General features: G+C 43.7%; 1 protein-coding gene across 2 annotated transcripts; it reads right to left on the bottom strand.

Moving 5' to 3' along the window:
• Positions 1-2,000: 2,000 nt before the first annotated feature.
• On the bottom strand, positions 2,001-14,839 carry LOC149332288 (3'(2'),5'-bisphosphate nucleotidase 1). 2 transcript variants are annotated; one of them, XM_089557198.1, is made up of 9 exons: positions 14,705-14,839; positions 12,307-12,411; positions 11,732-11,839; positions 11,081-11,129; positions 9,532-9,623; positions 9,288-9,326; positions 5,324-5,524; positions 3,812-3,929; positions 2,001-3,578 (listed from the first exon to the last, which is right to left on the bottom strand). In XM_089557198.1, exons 1-9 carry the CDS (start codon positions 14,837-14,839, stop codon positions 3,421-3,423), a joined length of 1,005 nt encoding a protein of 334 aa, XP_089413324.1. In that variant the 3' UTR covers positions 2,001-3,420. The 2 variants fall into 2 exon arrangements, with proteins under 2 accessions (XP_089413324.1, XP_089413325.1); XM_089557199.1 differs by lacking the exon at positions 9,288-9,326.
• Between the last annotated feature and the right edge of the window lie 72 nt (positions 14,840-14,911).

Genomic DNA, 14,911 nt, shown 5'->3' with positions numbered 1-14,911 from the left:
CCCTTAATAATGACGAGGCAGGTACGAAGCCAAAAATTTTTTTACGGGGGGGGGGGGGGGGGGGGGGGTCCTTCGTTCCATCCCCTTGGCTACGTGCCCGTGACCAGGTATCCAACGAAGGGTGATTGTAATGTTTCGATGGCAGTTGTACGGTTCTACTGGAATGCCACGTAGAAGGATTTCCAGCAGTCGGCGTTGTATATTGCGGACAGCTTTGCAGGAGTCGGTATAGATTTTGATGCTACTGCTCTGGCAACAAACCAGACCTGGTCGCAAGTATTCGTGCTGAAATCTGACGCAGTGACGACGACAGGCTTGCTTTTTCAATATCAAGTAATGATGATGCACTTGCCAGATTCGATCAGAATTAGAAATCCGCGCGGTCTGCAGCAAGCAACGGCGACCCAAGACAAGCAATTTTTGTATAACTGCACGATACTAGTGGCGCCATCTGGTGCCTATCCGAGAAACAAAACGATTGTTTCCAGCAGGCACGAACCTCGTTGAACTTTGGCTCAGTTTTTGCGAACAACATCTTCTGTGCTGAATATTGCGAAAGCAGTCGAAAAAGCATATTCAAAAGCTTTGAAGATGCTTCTAATCCTCCACCCACTCATTGCAACTTCAAAGGTAAATCTACCATCACTGTGGAAAGCAGGGCTAAAGTGAGCTCACTTTAGCAGGGCGTCTGGCGATTCCGTGAGCGAACCTCTATCTGAGGATGGTGTCGTCGGTAAGCTGGTACTTCCAGTAGAAGGACGAAACACGTGAAATTGTTGAAGCTAGATGCGAACGCGTCTTGAATGGTCGGCGCCACCTTGCACTCTGATGTACAACCGTAATACACACGCTGCCTATATTGCTGTTCCAGAAAGCGAGAATTGCCGTCTTTGTTTCTTTGGAGCCGTTTAACGCGCCTCCTGTTCCCCTTTTTTGTGAATTTGCCGCTGTTGAAAACAGTCCTTCAGGAATTCACGTGTAACTTTTCTCAGCGGATGGGGCTCCCGTTTTCAATTTAAACTTATTTATGGTTATTGGTAACGGGTTTCTTTTAGCAAGTGGATTTAATCTTAAAATCAAGGCTCAGGTAGTTAAGGTAACAGGGTGTGTAAGGTCCCTAAGCGACGTGTGTGCTATGAGGGATGCCAGCTGGTGCACATAAAAAATAAGTAGAAAATTATCCGGATCTTTTCCTCCTTCCTTTCTTCCCCAAGGCGAGGTAGAGGTGTCCTTTACTTTCCTCAGAACCAATTTTTGACAAATTAAAATTGATTTTTAAATTGCTTTTTGGGAAAGGAAATGGCGCAGCACCCATATCTCGGATGGACACCTGAACCGCACCGTAAGGTAAGGGATGAAGGAAGAGGGACCGAGAAAATAAATGCTAAATTGAATTAAATTAGTTTTTGAAGGAAGAAAATGGCCCAGTATGTCTCACATATCTCAGTGGACACCTGAACAGCGCCATAAGGGAAGGGGGGAAGGTGGGAGTGAAAGAAAAAGGTGCCATAGTAGCGGAGGTCTCCAGAATAATTTCGACCACCTGGGGATCTTTAGTGCACCAACATCGCACAGCACCTTTTGCATTCCGCCCCCATGGAAACATGTAATTTTTGCCCTCTTATAAGCCTTGTAAAACATGAGTTTGCAGTGAAGCTCTGCCTAGCTGGGTGAGCCCACATTAATTAACGCAGCACAGAATTAAACTCAGGGAAAAAAATTAGGGGGGCACTTTGCTGATCTAAAGTGCATGAAGCGAAAGCCTTTTCGCACAGATTTGACTGCCCCATCCGAGATTGTGCAATTCACTGCCCACTCTGGGTCCTTCACCTTAAGGAGCAAACATGTGCCACGTATGATCAATGGCCTTGGTGATGACAAAGTTTGTCAGAATTTCAGCACTCGATTGGTGCAATGCTATCATTTTTGTTCACCTCTAATCCTTATTGGCCTAAGCGTTCTTGTATCACCTTGTAGTTATGGTCAACAGACAGACAAAATTTTAATGTCAAACACTATTTATTATATGCACACCCCTTAAGGGTATATTAATCCGCCGAAACCAGCTACACCCATAGAAAAGAAACTGTATACTTGATAGATATGAACGCCACTTTGACAAATCAGAACAGCATACCAGCACAGCACTTTTCAGACAACTTCCAGTGAAAAAAAAAATAGACTACAGCTATGTTTCCATGCATCCCAAAGGTATTGGCGGGCACATACACAGAAATGAACAGCAGTACACTTTCCACATACTTCCCGACAGTCAGTGAAAGATCTGGCAACACAAGCTAGGCTTACAAGGGCCTAGCAATGACACTATACATTAATAGCGTCCCATTTTGCTCAGTCAAAAGCTCAAAACTGACATTAGTACCTGTAATTACGGGCAACATTTAAAACAACCGTTCAAATCACTCGGACACAACAAACTCCAAATAAACTTTATAAACAGTTAAAAACAATGCCATTTTTAACAACACGCGATGTCATTTTGGTGCTTCAACAGTGTAGACTCATGTTTGTTCCTCCTCTTGCTGCTTACTGAATAAATGGCAGAAATATTTCATTTATTATTGCAACAGTACAAAAATTGCGTCCATTAATTACATGGAATGCACAACAAAAGCGGCCATGTTAACAATACAAAAAGCCACAGCTTCAACGATTACAACAAAAAAACCATAAAGGGTCTACAGAGCTTGCTAGCACAACTAGAAATAAAACAATATAGTTCACAAAACAAGACGAAATAAGTCAGTCATTGTCACAGGGGGATTTGGTTACGGCGACAATTAATACTACTACCTCAGACGGTTTCATGTCCATACATCTGTCATGATGGCTGCCTAGAATCTTCACAAATACTGATGGCATGCCAACAATATGGTAGGGTACCATAAGGTGACCAGCAATATGCGACTGAGAGCATGCCATTCACACCACTTTGTCGATACTCGTTTCTCAATAGATCAAAATTAAGTTGTAGGCCATAATACATTCGTAATGATTTGCATACTATCTTCGAATCACCAATACTATAAACTTTGTTTCGTGTTCTTTTAAACCGCCACAAAGTCAGAGATGTCTGAATACCTCTGTTCGTCAGTGCATTTGCTGCAGCATTATCCCATTTCCTCCCAGAAGTGAGAACAAAGGCTGAAATGCACTCGCTATTTGAGTGCTGGTGATAACAAAGGGTTGGCCAGACATGCAGATCACTGCATTTTAGGAACAATGCTTCCTTTCTGCCTTCTAACAAAGTGAAACGAGAAAGCCGCAAAGCAAGAACAACAGGTCTACAGGACCAGAAGGAAAGAACTAACTAAAGCGCCGGTACAACATTCATGAAAACGGCTGCCGCTGCCTTGACAAGGTGCAGCTGCCTTGGGCCCCATTGGAAGCGGTGTGTAGCTAGGATTGTGTAGGAGGCACGGGAAGTGTCTTGGCTACTTCGGGTGGAATGTGGTTCTTGAACCAATCGTGCTGCTCCCTGAGGCAAGTGGCCAGAACGCCACCACTGTTGACATGGTCCACGTCCTTGTGGTACTGCAGCCGGTTGCCATGGATGTCTGTGAAGCAAAGCATGGCTTAACAACAACACCGAGGAACACCACAAGGTCAAGCTGGAAGCACCTAAAGCTGCACAAGCTGATAGGAACAGGATTCTGGTCAATTCAAATTTCTGAATAGTTTCCAAGCATGGATTCATAAAGGATCCACTCCGTATGCTGTGAGGAGCGAACTTATTGCCTGCTGTCCCCCCCTTTCTTTTCTTTTTGAATGTCTCTTTCCAACCACTCACCTGTCAGCAGACCTCCCGTAGCATGCAAGATAGCTTCGGGGGCACAGGTGTCCCACTTCTTGCAGCCCTTGCTTGGGAACACATAGGCGTGGGCCTTGCCTTCGATCAGAAGCAGCACCTGGGCAATGAGTTGGCATAGTAATCTCACTGATATGCTTGGAACCACCGGGCAAGCTGTATTTGGCATAGGCCATTCGCCACAAGAAGCTGTGAACCAAGGAAGCCTCACTTGTCCATCATTATGAAAGCAAGAGAACATCACGATAGCCCAGAGATTCCTTTAAAGCAAGCCAAATACTCGTAGTGACATATGAACCCTAATGTCACTGTTTTCACATTGCCTCAGCTTAGCTCAGATATTCTTCAGCTTTCAATAGCTCAGCTCAGATATTCTTCAGCTTTCAATAGCTCAGCTCAGCTATTCTTCAGCTGTGACCTTTTCGAATATGAACGGCAACGCTCAGAAGGTTGCTATTATTTTTTTCTTACACCACATAAAAGCACAAGTTGCCAACCATGTGCCAACCAAAAAAAACCACAATCCCTAGAAGTCACATATGTGTAGAAGGTAGAATTCAACCAAGTGCTGGAATCCTACTGACTTAGCATTAACTCCGCCAATCTGACCACATACCACTGCTGGGAGATCTTCCAGACAACCATATGCATATTTGCAGAATCGTCGCAGATCCAGTAAGATCAGACTGTGACAGGAAGGCAAGTTTTGCTCACTTCAGGAAACATGTAACCCAAATTAGAACATTCCAGTCACTCCCTGTAGCCTTGCTATAGTAATGCAGTGACTACAATTCGCACATAATGATTTCAGTGTCCCCATTAGCCATCATGGCGAATGTACATGTTCTCTCTTATTTTAATCGTACCATACAATACAATTTTAAGAGCACCATACTGTACCTTACGATACCATATGGTAAGGTAGGGCATGGTATTGTTAGGTACAGCGTGGCACAGTACAGTACGGTACAGTATGGTAATCCATATGTGGGCTTTGAAGTCCCAAAGCGACATGGACTATGACGGGCACCATGGTAGAGGTATACAAATTAATCTAGACCTCCTGAGGCTCTCTAATGTGCTCTAACATCGCACAGCACACGGGCATTTTTGCATTTTGCCTCCATGGAAATGCGGTGCTCTGGCCGGGATTCAATCTTGCAACCTTTGAGATTACCAGCAACCGAGCCACAGCCACTGAGCCACGACAGCGGGTCTCTCATTTTTAAGTACATGGTTACTAACACTGGACACGGAAGCACAGGCAACCACTGTGAAGACCTTACCTTGGCCTGCAGATTCATCTAACCCTCGAGCAACCTGTGTCAGTTTAGTGTCATCTCTAAGTTGGTGCAGTAAAACCTCCATATTTCAATATTGGTTAATTTGAAATCCTGGATCTGCCTGTTACAGCTCACACAGTGAGAGAGAGAAAAAAAAAGAAGCCATCATAAACTTGGACAGCAATGCAACGAGAGGATTGCTTCCAGTCACCTTGTGGCCTGCGCCTCCGACGCGCAGAACTTCGTCGGGCTTCATGGACTCAATGCAACTGTTGATGATGGGACTTGAGTGGGACCGAGTCGTGGTGATGATCTTCTTGTCACTCGGGGGCGGTGTGCGCGAGATGCCAAATGCGCCGACTCCGACGATGCCCCACATCGTGCGGCCTTGCTTGTACACATCCTTCTCCACCTTGAAGGATGGGACGCAAGAAAAAGTAATAAAATAGAATAAGTGAGAAAAAAAGAAAGGCATTATTCACAGGTTTATGTCCAACATGCTGCCAGCATTCACTTAGAACATGCCTTATCACAAAAGCAAGACTTCGGCCATTCCATGCTGTAAGAAATGAAACGAACAAAAAATGTACTCAAGGGGCGAGACAAAACACGAGCGATTCGTACAAAACGGAACATATATGTACTGAAATGCACTTCATCATTCATTTATGTGAACAACGGACACAGTTAGCTTCAATGTGCACGTTCATTCTGAATGCATGTCAAGAGGCTTGCTACAAGAAAGTGTCAAGTCATGGACAAAAGCATTAACGCTCAAGGAACATTTACATTTTGTTCTGACCCGATAATACTGTTATGAGACCATCATGCGATGCTAGTTAGGACTGTCATTCATGCTCCTGCAGTATTCACAATGGTCTTCATGACCAAGCTACACACTGAAAAAGCTATAATCACTTCAGTGAACTGTAAGGGAAGTGAACAAATGTCATCTTCAGTAAGAATCAATAAAATGTTACTAGAAAAGACTTTTGCCAAGAATGAAAGTGCTCAATGTATATGCCGTAGAAAATGTTGCAATGACCATAACAGTGCAAGGCATGGGATGGAAAGGTTCCTGGAATCACTAAGACGCCTGCCTCTTGCACTTGGAATCGGATCGCACAAAAATGTAAAAGGCATCGGATGACATTTCCCAACTATGTGACCAGTTCGATGATGCAGAAGTGCGCTCTCCTGTCATATGGCCACAACAGAAACAGTTTTTGTTAGGCTCCCTTTTTAAAGGTGCAGTGAAGAGGAATGTGAACTCGTCTTTTTGCCGCGGGAACTCAATCCACACGTTCCGAGCATTCTTAGAAACATCGATTTATATCCCCGGCCGATTTCCCTAATTAAATCGAATTAACATCCGGCTCCCGCCTTTATTTTTTTAATTCTCCCTCGTACGGTGGGCGGAGTCGACCAACGCATGGAGTGCCTTTCACCCAGTCCCGTGGCGGCTTGCCGCTCTGCCATCGGCGGAGTAATACGTAGTAGTCCGTAGAAGCAAATATTCCGCGCATATTTTTATTTCTGCGGGCTTATTTTGCGGCTATATTGTCTGCGAATGAAACTATTTATTCACGGAAATCTAAAAAAGAAAATAAAGCGAAAGCAAAGCCTCCACAGAGCGGGCTGAAAGGCACTTCACGCGTTGGTCGACTCCGCCCACCGTACGGGGGAGAATTCAAAAAATAAAGGCGGGAGCCGGACGTTAATTCGATTTAATTAGGGAAACCGGCCACACAGGGCCATAAATCGAAGTTTCTAAGAAAGCTCGGAACGTGCAGATCGAGTTCCTGCGGCAAAAAGACGAGTCCAGATTCCTCTTCAGTGCACCTTTAAGAGGCTTGAAAGAGCATATCTATCAAGTTTAATTCAATTCACTCAGAAATTTTATCCAAGCCACGATGAATGAAATGCGCAAGATTTTGATTCTGTCCGTCTAATGCCTACAGCAATTTCAGCTACCAGCTGTGATTACCCATGCTCACTTGTGCCAAAACCAAAGGTTTCATTTTCTGAGAAAGTAGAGTGAAACTTCCAACATGTAACCAGAGTACTGTCCTACAGAAAGTAATGAGAGTGAAAACAATGAGGTAAACACTTCTTTGTTACATTTTCAGAAATTTAAGGAATGTGGCCCACTGTAAGATTGGGACGCTCACAGTCAGACAAGCTTATAGGGATAACAAGTTCATCTCAGTGGCATATACATAGAGACTGGGATGTTCATGCCAAACATCTGTCACTAGTGGAGACAGGTATGCATTCTGCTTTTTCCTATACCTTGTTTGCACTCAATGTTTTCATGGAGGGTGGCAAGTGGTTGTCAACTTTGCATTATATCACACATAGCTACATCATTTGCCATTGAAAAATTTTCTGCTGTTAACAACTCAAAGATAAAGCAAAGTTAAAGCAAGCACTGCAAAGACAGCAATTCGGCCCTATCTTCTAGGTTTAACAAGATGTTCATCTTCAATGGTACTGCAGTTCTTTCATTCTAATACTGTACAATCATGGATGAAATTTTACAGAATGCGGTCGAGTAGAAAAATAAATTTCTGCAATGTTTCACTACCCAGGATGATTTGCCTGGCAGCACAGGAATATATATATATATTTTCCAGCGAACTCGCATTGCATAAAATTTAGTCTGCAACTACACATAGCCTGATAAATCCACTTGTAGTGTAGCACCTAAATCTAATGCTTGCAAACAAGACATTGGGCTAAACCCACAACTGGAAGCTTAAGGTTCATAATGGATGGTAGTTTAGCCGGAAGAAATTAATACATACCTGTTTCCATTCGCAATACCCTTGTTCTCACACTTTAGGTGCATTAAAGATGTTCTGCACTTAATGCACGGCATGTAGCCAATGAATTATGCTTATAAAGCTGCATTTCATAAAAACACTTGCATCAAGCAAGCGTTATGTTATACCACAGCAAGAAATTAGCCATCACCACAATATATGCTCTCAATACAATGTTACCGATAATTACTGAAGTGTTGTGCTACAAAGTGCTTGTGTTATAATTACACCTTGGCAGGGAGCAGTTAAACACGTGCCAGCATGTTATATCCAAGTAGCTCAGCATGCAAACACTGAAACTGAAGCAACAAAACAAAAAGTTCAGGCATGGCAAGCAAACAGCAAGCACAATCAGCAAGCAGAATGAATGCGATTAAGGCTGATGATGGCTGCCACTGTCATTCCAAGGGGTATTGTAAAGTTTGACAAAGAGGCATTTAGACTAAGGCTTTATTTTGATAATGAAAGGATCAAGCATGATTCTTAAAAATTGTTGTACGATTTTAGCCGACATGACATGATTTAGTGTAGTATCAGAATGTAATCATCATTTTGTATAAAATGCAGAAAAGCCAAGTTGCTCAACTACAGTGACCAGTAGCACACAAGATATAAGAACAAAACCATGAAAGCATTCACAGTTATGTTTTGGTCCGTTTGTCCATGTTCTCATGTGCACTTTGTGCATTCGTAACATTAACTTTTCTTCAAAAGTACTGAAAAAATTTAGTTGTCCTTGCTTTTTTCCTTCATTTTTTGCTTGTGATTCATATGTGCAGGAACTTCTGGCATGTTTTGACATGGTTACAGTGTACTGAAAAGCTTTAAAAAGTAAGGCACACCTCTGTTGTCAGCGCTCTCTGTTAAGCGTTAGTTGCATGCACAAACACTTAAAATCAAAATCTGTACCAGGCCATGTTTAGTACAAATACGTTTTGAAACCTATCTAAATTCACTGAAAAATAAGGCTGTGCAGATATACCTTCAAAATTTCGCTTCAGTACGCCTTTAATTTTCAAGAATTTGAGATATTATGTTGGTCATGCACTCTTTAATGTCCCCCCAAGCAACACAGCTTTTCCACTTCAATCCAAAATCATGAATTTTCACAAAAAAAATATTCTACTGAAGCCATCGATGCTTCGGAGAAATGAGACCAGTGGTCCCAAATCTCATAGCATACTGCCGTTAAGGTTTGCAATCCACATTATTAGGTTCCGAATCAACACTTTGTGCCCAATATCCTATAATTCTAATCCTGAAATTTAGTTTACTAGTTCTGAAGGTCAGTCACTAAAGCCAAAGCACAGTGCAAGCAAAGGAAGAAGAGAGAGAGAAAAGCAGAGAGACCCTTGCGTCGGCTTCGTGTTCCCTTGAACCCAGCGACGACTGGCACGTGTGCGGGTGGGGAGGAAGGGAAAAAAAAAAGAAAAAAGACGACAGGAAAGCGATGTCAGACAGGAAAACGGGGCAGCAGCTGTCGTGACTAGGCACAACAGCTGTGCACAGCGACAGTAGACAAGAGCACAGTGCGATAAAAAGGAAGGGGGGCGGGGGGTATGTGGCAGGGGGGTCTTGCCTGTATCCTCCTCACCTGGTAGTTGTAGTACGGCTGATGAATGACCCCTCCTACTGCCTTACCCTGCACAGCAATGCCGACGAGAATGGTCACGTGGTCGAGGAAACCTGCACACACAGCGACGGTGTCTGTAGCCGAGAGCTATTGCACTACGCCTTTCACGAGGCTTCTTGTACCGTGCTGGAGTTGGATAACGAAACCGGCCACAGCAGCCGAATTTCGATGAAGGCGAAATTCTAGAGGCCCGTGTGCTGTGCGATGTCAGTGCACATTAAAGGGGCCCCGAAACACACTCTTAGTTGACTGTTTTGCCTCTTGATCGAAAACAGTGAGTTACAATGGTGCTATTAGCATCGGTAATACCGCATATATTGCATTTTTTAATATTTTAATGTCCTCCCAAAAACAACTTCATGGCTTTGAAGGTGCCGCCACCCAGTGGCGGGTTTTAACAGCGGATATGACATCACCTGGTGCGAGCTTGATGATCAGACAAACAGTAAATATACTGCAAATTGTGTGAATACATAGAGAGACATTTTGTCACCTGTAGGTGTTTTATATTAGATCAACAAAAACAACTTGTTCGTCTTAGATAACAGCCCTGCAAAGCAAGTAAAATAAAAATACACCACCAGGGGCTCTGGCATGGAAACGACGCTGCCAGTCTCAGCAAGAACGAGTTACAGAGAGCAGGCAACCATGGAGTGCAAACTTCCGCGACGTGCTCTGGCAGGCTGTTTTGATTAGTTGCGCCAGGTGTCGTCATTGGGAGAGCGAAATAGGAGTGGGAAGCCCCGCCAAAATCGAGTTGAGGGCAGCGTTTTGTTTGCTTGTATTTTGAAATTTCTTCATTGAGTAACTCCCGTTCCTGTGCATCGATTCGTGTAATTCTTTTTAAGTCAGCATCTGTGTGACATAAAGAAGCCACCTGAAGTATAGCCGGTATGCCCCCAAGCAGTGTTTCGCAGCCCCTTTAAAGAACCCCAGGTGGTCGAAATTTCCGGAGCCCTTCACTACGGCGTCCCTCATAGCCTGAGTTGCTTTGGGACGTTAAATCCCAATAAACGAAACAAAACAAGCTGTTGTTAGTACAGGAGGCAAAAGCATGAGGATCTGGAGTAAGCATTTCAAAAGCACTATGGAATCTTGTAAATTTGAACTTGTCTATTCAAACTGAACTTCTGTGCCATCAGCATCAAGTATATTAAAAGATGCCCCTGAATTTGAACAAATTTTCAGTCCCCTTGGATGCAGAGTCAGCTGTAACAAATGCTTAAAAAAAGCAGTATGTGGGCTTCAACAAGCCAATTTCATGAAATCAAGGCAAACTGTGGAACAAAACTAACAAAACCATGTTCATTCCACGGGCTTGTGAAACCGTGGCAGAGAAAGTTGCAACTGGTGCAGCTGTAGGGGTGGCTTGCATAGTAAAGACTCAACTTGATTGAAGGCTGAGCTACGGAAGGATGCAGCTGTAGAAATTTCTATGGAAACACAGCAGTGATGTCACAATCACATTTCATGTTACATAACCCGAAAGTTAGTGCTGGCAACAGCTCACCCTGTGTGTATTCCTTGGTTCCGTCCAGTGGGTCAACCCAAACCACGAGCTGGAAAGCAAAGTGTCATCAGTGATAATGCCTCATTACAAATATGCAGGTTATCATACTCCAGTTCGTAATAATTAAGCCTTAGATACACATATACAGGTTATCATACTGCAGTTCCTAATAATTAAGCCGTAGATTTTACCTAAAGCACCATGTTTTCAAAGGCACTTATGCTCAACTATAACACATCATGCTTGATTATGTGGCACGCTAAAATATAACCTGCCGACACCTTTTTTTCCTCTGTCTATGCTAAAACTATTCTTTGGCGAAACTGCTGTTTCTCAGGCTTAAGACTTAAAAAGACAGCGTCCACATATTTACACACAAGTGTGTGTATACATATTTTACATATTTGTATACATATATTTTATACAAGTGTGAAACAAGCACTTAGCAGGCTTTACACTCATCAAATTTGCATACTTGAACATCTTCAATGCAAACATTTAAAATATTCCCAGAGCAACTAAAACAATGAGAAAGTTGTGCTTTCAATAAACAGCTCCCCTTTCTCAGCATGCATAAATACAAAGTTAACGAGGATTCTGAATGCACACTGCTGCTCTGTCCTTCAATACGTAAACTGAAGCCGCTCTCACATCTTCCTCCTTGATGTTCTTGAGTTCATCTGGCAGTGTAGTCGACAGGACGTCCTTATCGAGGTCGGTGATGATCCAGTCGTCGCTAATTTTCTTCTCTTCTAGTGTCTGCAAAGGGGGAACAACAAAATACGTCACAGAGATTATCTAACCGCAACGGCACACACAACACTTGAGAACCCTGCATTGGAGCCAGCAGAACAATGTGCATTGTCTGCTCATTAGGATAGAAGCAGACGGCAGCACAACTGTGAAAAATGACATAAAAGATTCATTCGACAACAAATACTCAATATGAGAAGTGCTTAAGCCCTGCTCTACTTTTAGTTGCACCATAGTTACAATCTCAGTGTGCACTGTGGATTCTATAGCACTACAATTTTCAGTGAGGCTGAATCGAAATCTGTCATATTAAAAATCTCAGTTCTGCAATGAATAAAACATGAGTCTCGCTATCTATGTCATGCTCAAAAGGTTAAGGAAAAGATAAAAGAGCACCTTATGTGCCTGATAATAAGCTAAAGAGTGACGATTTAAAGTAGCTGAGAGACAGGCCGATCAACTAAAAGCTTTACCTCCTCTCCAATAATGGTCAGCTTAGGAAATTGCCGGGATAGTGAAGTGACGATACAGCGCTGGACGGACCGGTCCGCTTCAGTCTGCAGGTCATTGATGCCTTCCTAAAGGTGGCAAAAAGAAGGGAAAGGATTAAGAATCACCACCTCATTTCTGCCGCTTTCTTTTGGTGTGGTGAAAATATGATGACTATTGCGACATATTACTCGACTGTTTCTCCTTTTCTAGTTCAATAAAATAAATACACCTTTTTGCTTCAACCAAACGAGGGCCTCTTTCAATCATCCAAAGGAAACGGAAAATCCAGTCACAGTTCATATCCGCTATGACAGCAGCTGTGATTTTTTATCCACGTCCGTTAATAATAGGCCACAGGAAGACAGGTGCATAGCAGATACAAAGCAGTCTGAACTTCACACTGAAATGAAAGTTTGCCATCAGAATTCAGCTTTCACTCAAAATCAAGTGCTTCGCTATGCACTGATCCCTTGACAAACTATCATGGCAAATCTGTTACACTGCTGAATCAGGCATTTTGCATTCAATACAAGTAATCTCTTAAGAGAATATTTGAAACTGTATAGACATGCTCTGACAGGCACTGGCTAACAGTCATATTTTACACACTGTCATTGCCAAAACTAGCTTTTAATTGTTCAGTTTGTCGATTTGAGCTAAGTAACCACTGCCGTTGTCCTAATCTGTCTACACTTCATGGTTACTAAAGAAATTAGTCCAGATTTGTTCCATATAACATGTAACAACCCAGGGTATATGTTAACGTGATAGTGTTAAAGACCCCGTTCTCTAGAAAAACCGGTATCGGCGTTGTCGGCGTCAGCACTACGAGTGAAAAATCACGGGCGTGGCTCTGGCATAACAAAACTTGTAGCAGAGCAAGTTGGTTATGTATATTTTACTAGAAAAATAATCGAGCGCTCCATTTTAAGACAAGAACACTGGAAAAACTTGGCTGGACAGTGCCCGTCACGTCAAGTTCTTCCTGTGTTCTCGTCGTAAAGTGTAGCGCTGGATTACTTTTCTAGTGAAAATGTCTCTGGCAGGTGGCCCCCAGAGAGCAACCTAGGAGGTACGTGGGCCACCGACGAGACTTTGAGGCATCATCACAGCCTGCCCATCGTGGCAGATGGCAGTCAAATTAATAATTGGCCGCTTGGGTGTGGCCCACCACCAGAAGCCCCTGCCATCGCAGGGCAGTGGCACATCGCTTAATCGTTGCACCACTGTGCCAAGAGGAATATGAGGACTCCCAGGGATCTATGAATGTAAAGTAGAGAATGACCTTCCGCATATATGGGAATTAATCCATCACGCTACCTTGTCATACCCTTAAGGTGGAGCTTAAATGTCCCCTTCAGTTTTTGAATTAGAGCTTGAAGAGAATGTTTCCTGTTCACAAACGTGCATCAATGGTTCTTCTCAATGTTTCTTTCCACAAACTTTACCCTTGCGAGACCATCAAACAAGTATCAATGGCAACGTCAGTTGCAGCTTGAAAGTACATTTCTTGCCCACTCTGAGGTCCAATAAAGAAGAAGACGGTTCCACTGCGTTCCAGAGGGCTGCTATGAAATGCCGAAACACAGTGGCGCGTTTAGGGCGGCAATAACGTTGATAACGACTAACCATTCTGAGAGAAAAACGCCTGCAATAAAAGCATCTGATGTTGCATCTGATAACCTTGAAAGTTCAGGACGCACAAGGAGTCAAGCAACGTCTCGCACTGAAGAAGTCGTGCCCTGTAAGACAGACCACAGCGACAGCATCAAAGTAATGATGTTAATTTAAAAACGCTGCGTCAAAAAAAAAAAAAAAAAAAGGTCTGCTTCGCTCTCCGCACTGCGGCATGCCAACCCGACGGCGCTTCCGCAGTTGTTCGCGGAAAGGAATGAAAGAAAGCTAATGGGCGGATGACGGAATCCAACTCTCAAGGTAGTCGCGGAAGGCTCGCCAACCACTCGGACAGCCTTGGGGGAAACGGCGACAGTCGGCTCAGACGGAGGGAAGGGTGAGCGCGTAACGATGCGAGCACCGATGCAAGGAAAGAGCAAGCTAAGAGAAAAAAAAGACACGGCTTGTTCCGCTAATCGCACAGCTGTGGAGGCCACGACGGCAGCGATCAAGCACGGGCTGCGGCGGCGCTCATGACTCTTGATCACGCAACAGCGGGCGCAACATGAGAAAAGATTTCTGTAAAAGAATCAAGTTCTTCTTTTCAATGAAATCAACAAAACGTGGCCTATATGCTTGATAACAGCATCGATCAGAAGTGCCTTCGGTGCGGCTCCACAAACTACTGATTAGAAAGTGGGCGCCAAATGCACGCCGGTGAGCAAGCACAGCAAACAGAGCAGTGGAGAGCGAAAAGCTTCCAACCTTTTCGACGATTCCGAGGTTGCCGCTGTTCATGATGTCCTTGATTATTTTTCCGGCGCCATTGACTATTTTAACCGTGTTTGAGATCACCCTCAGGACGAGGGGGCCGGTCCCAGCTGCACCGCACGAAGCCATGTTTGTTTATGACCTCAAGTGCTGTCAGCTAGCACAAGAGCTCGGCTGTCACCGCTACAATTCATGCCTCAA

The sequence above is a fragment of the Amblyomma mixtum genome, chromosome 8 (assembly GCF_055824585.1).
Source record: "Amblyomma mixtum isolate Tamu chromosome 8, ASM5582458v1, whole genome shotgun sequence".
Taxonomy (NCBI): domain Eukaryota; kingdom Metazoa; phylum Arthropoda; class Arachnida; order Ixodida; family Ixodidae; genus Amblyomma; species Amblyomma mixtum.
Note: the sequence above shows the minus strand (reverse complement) of the source record. Positions and strands in the feature narration are given on the sequence as shown.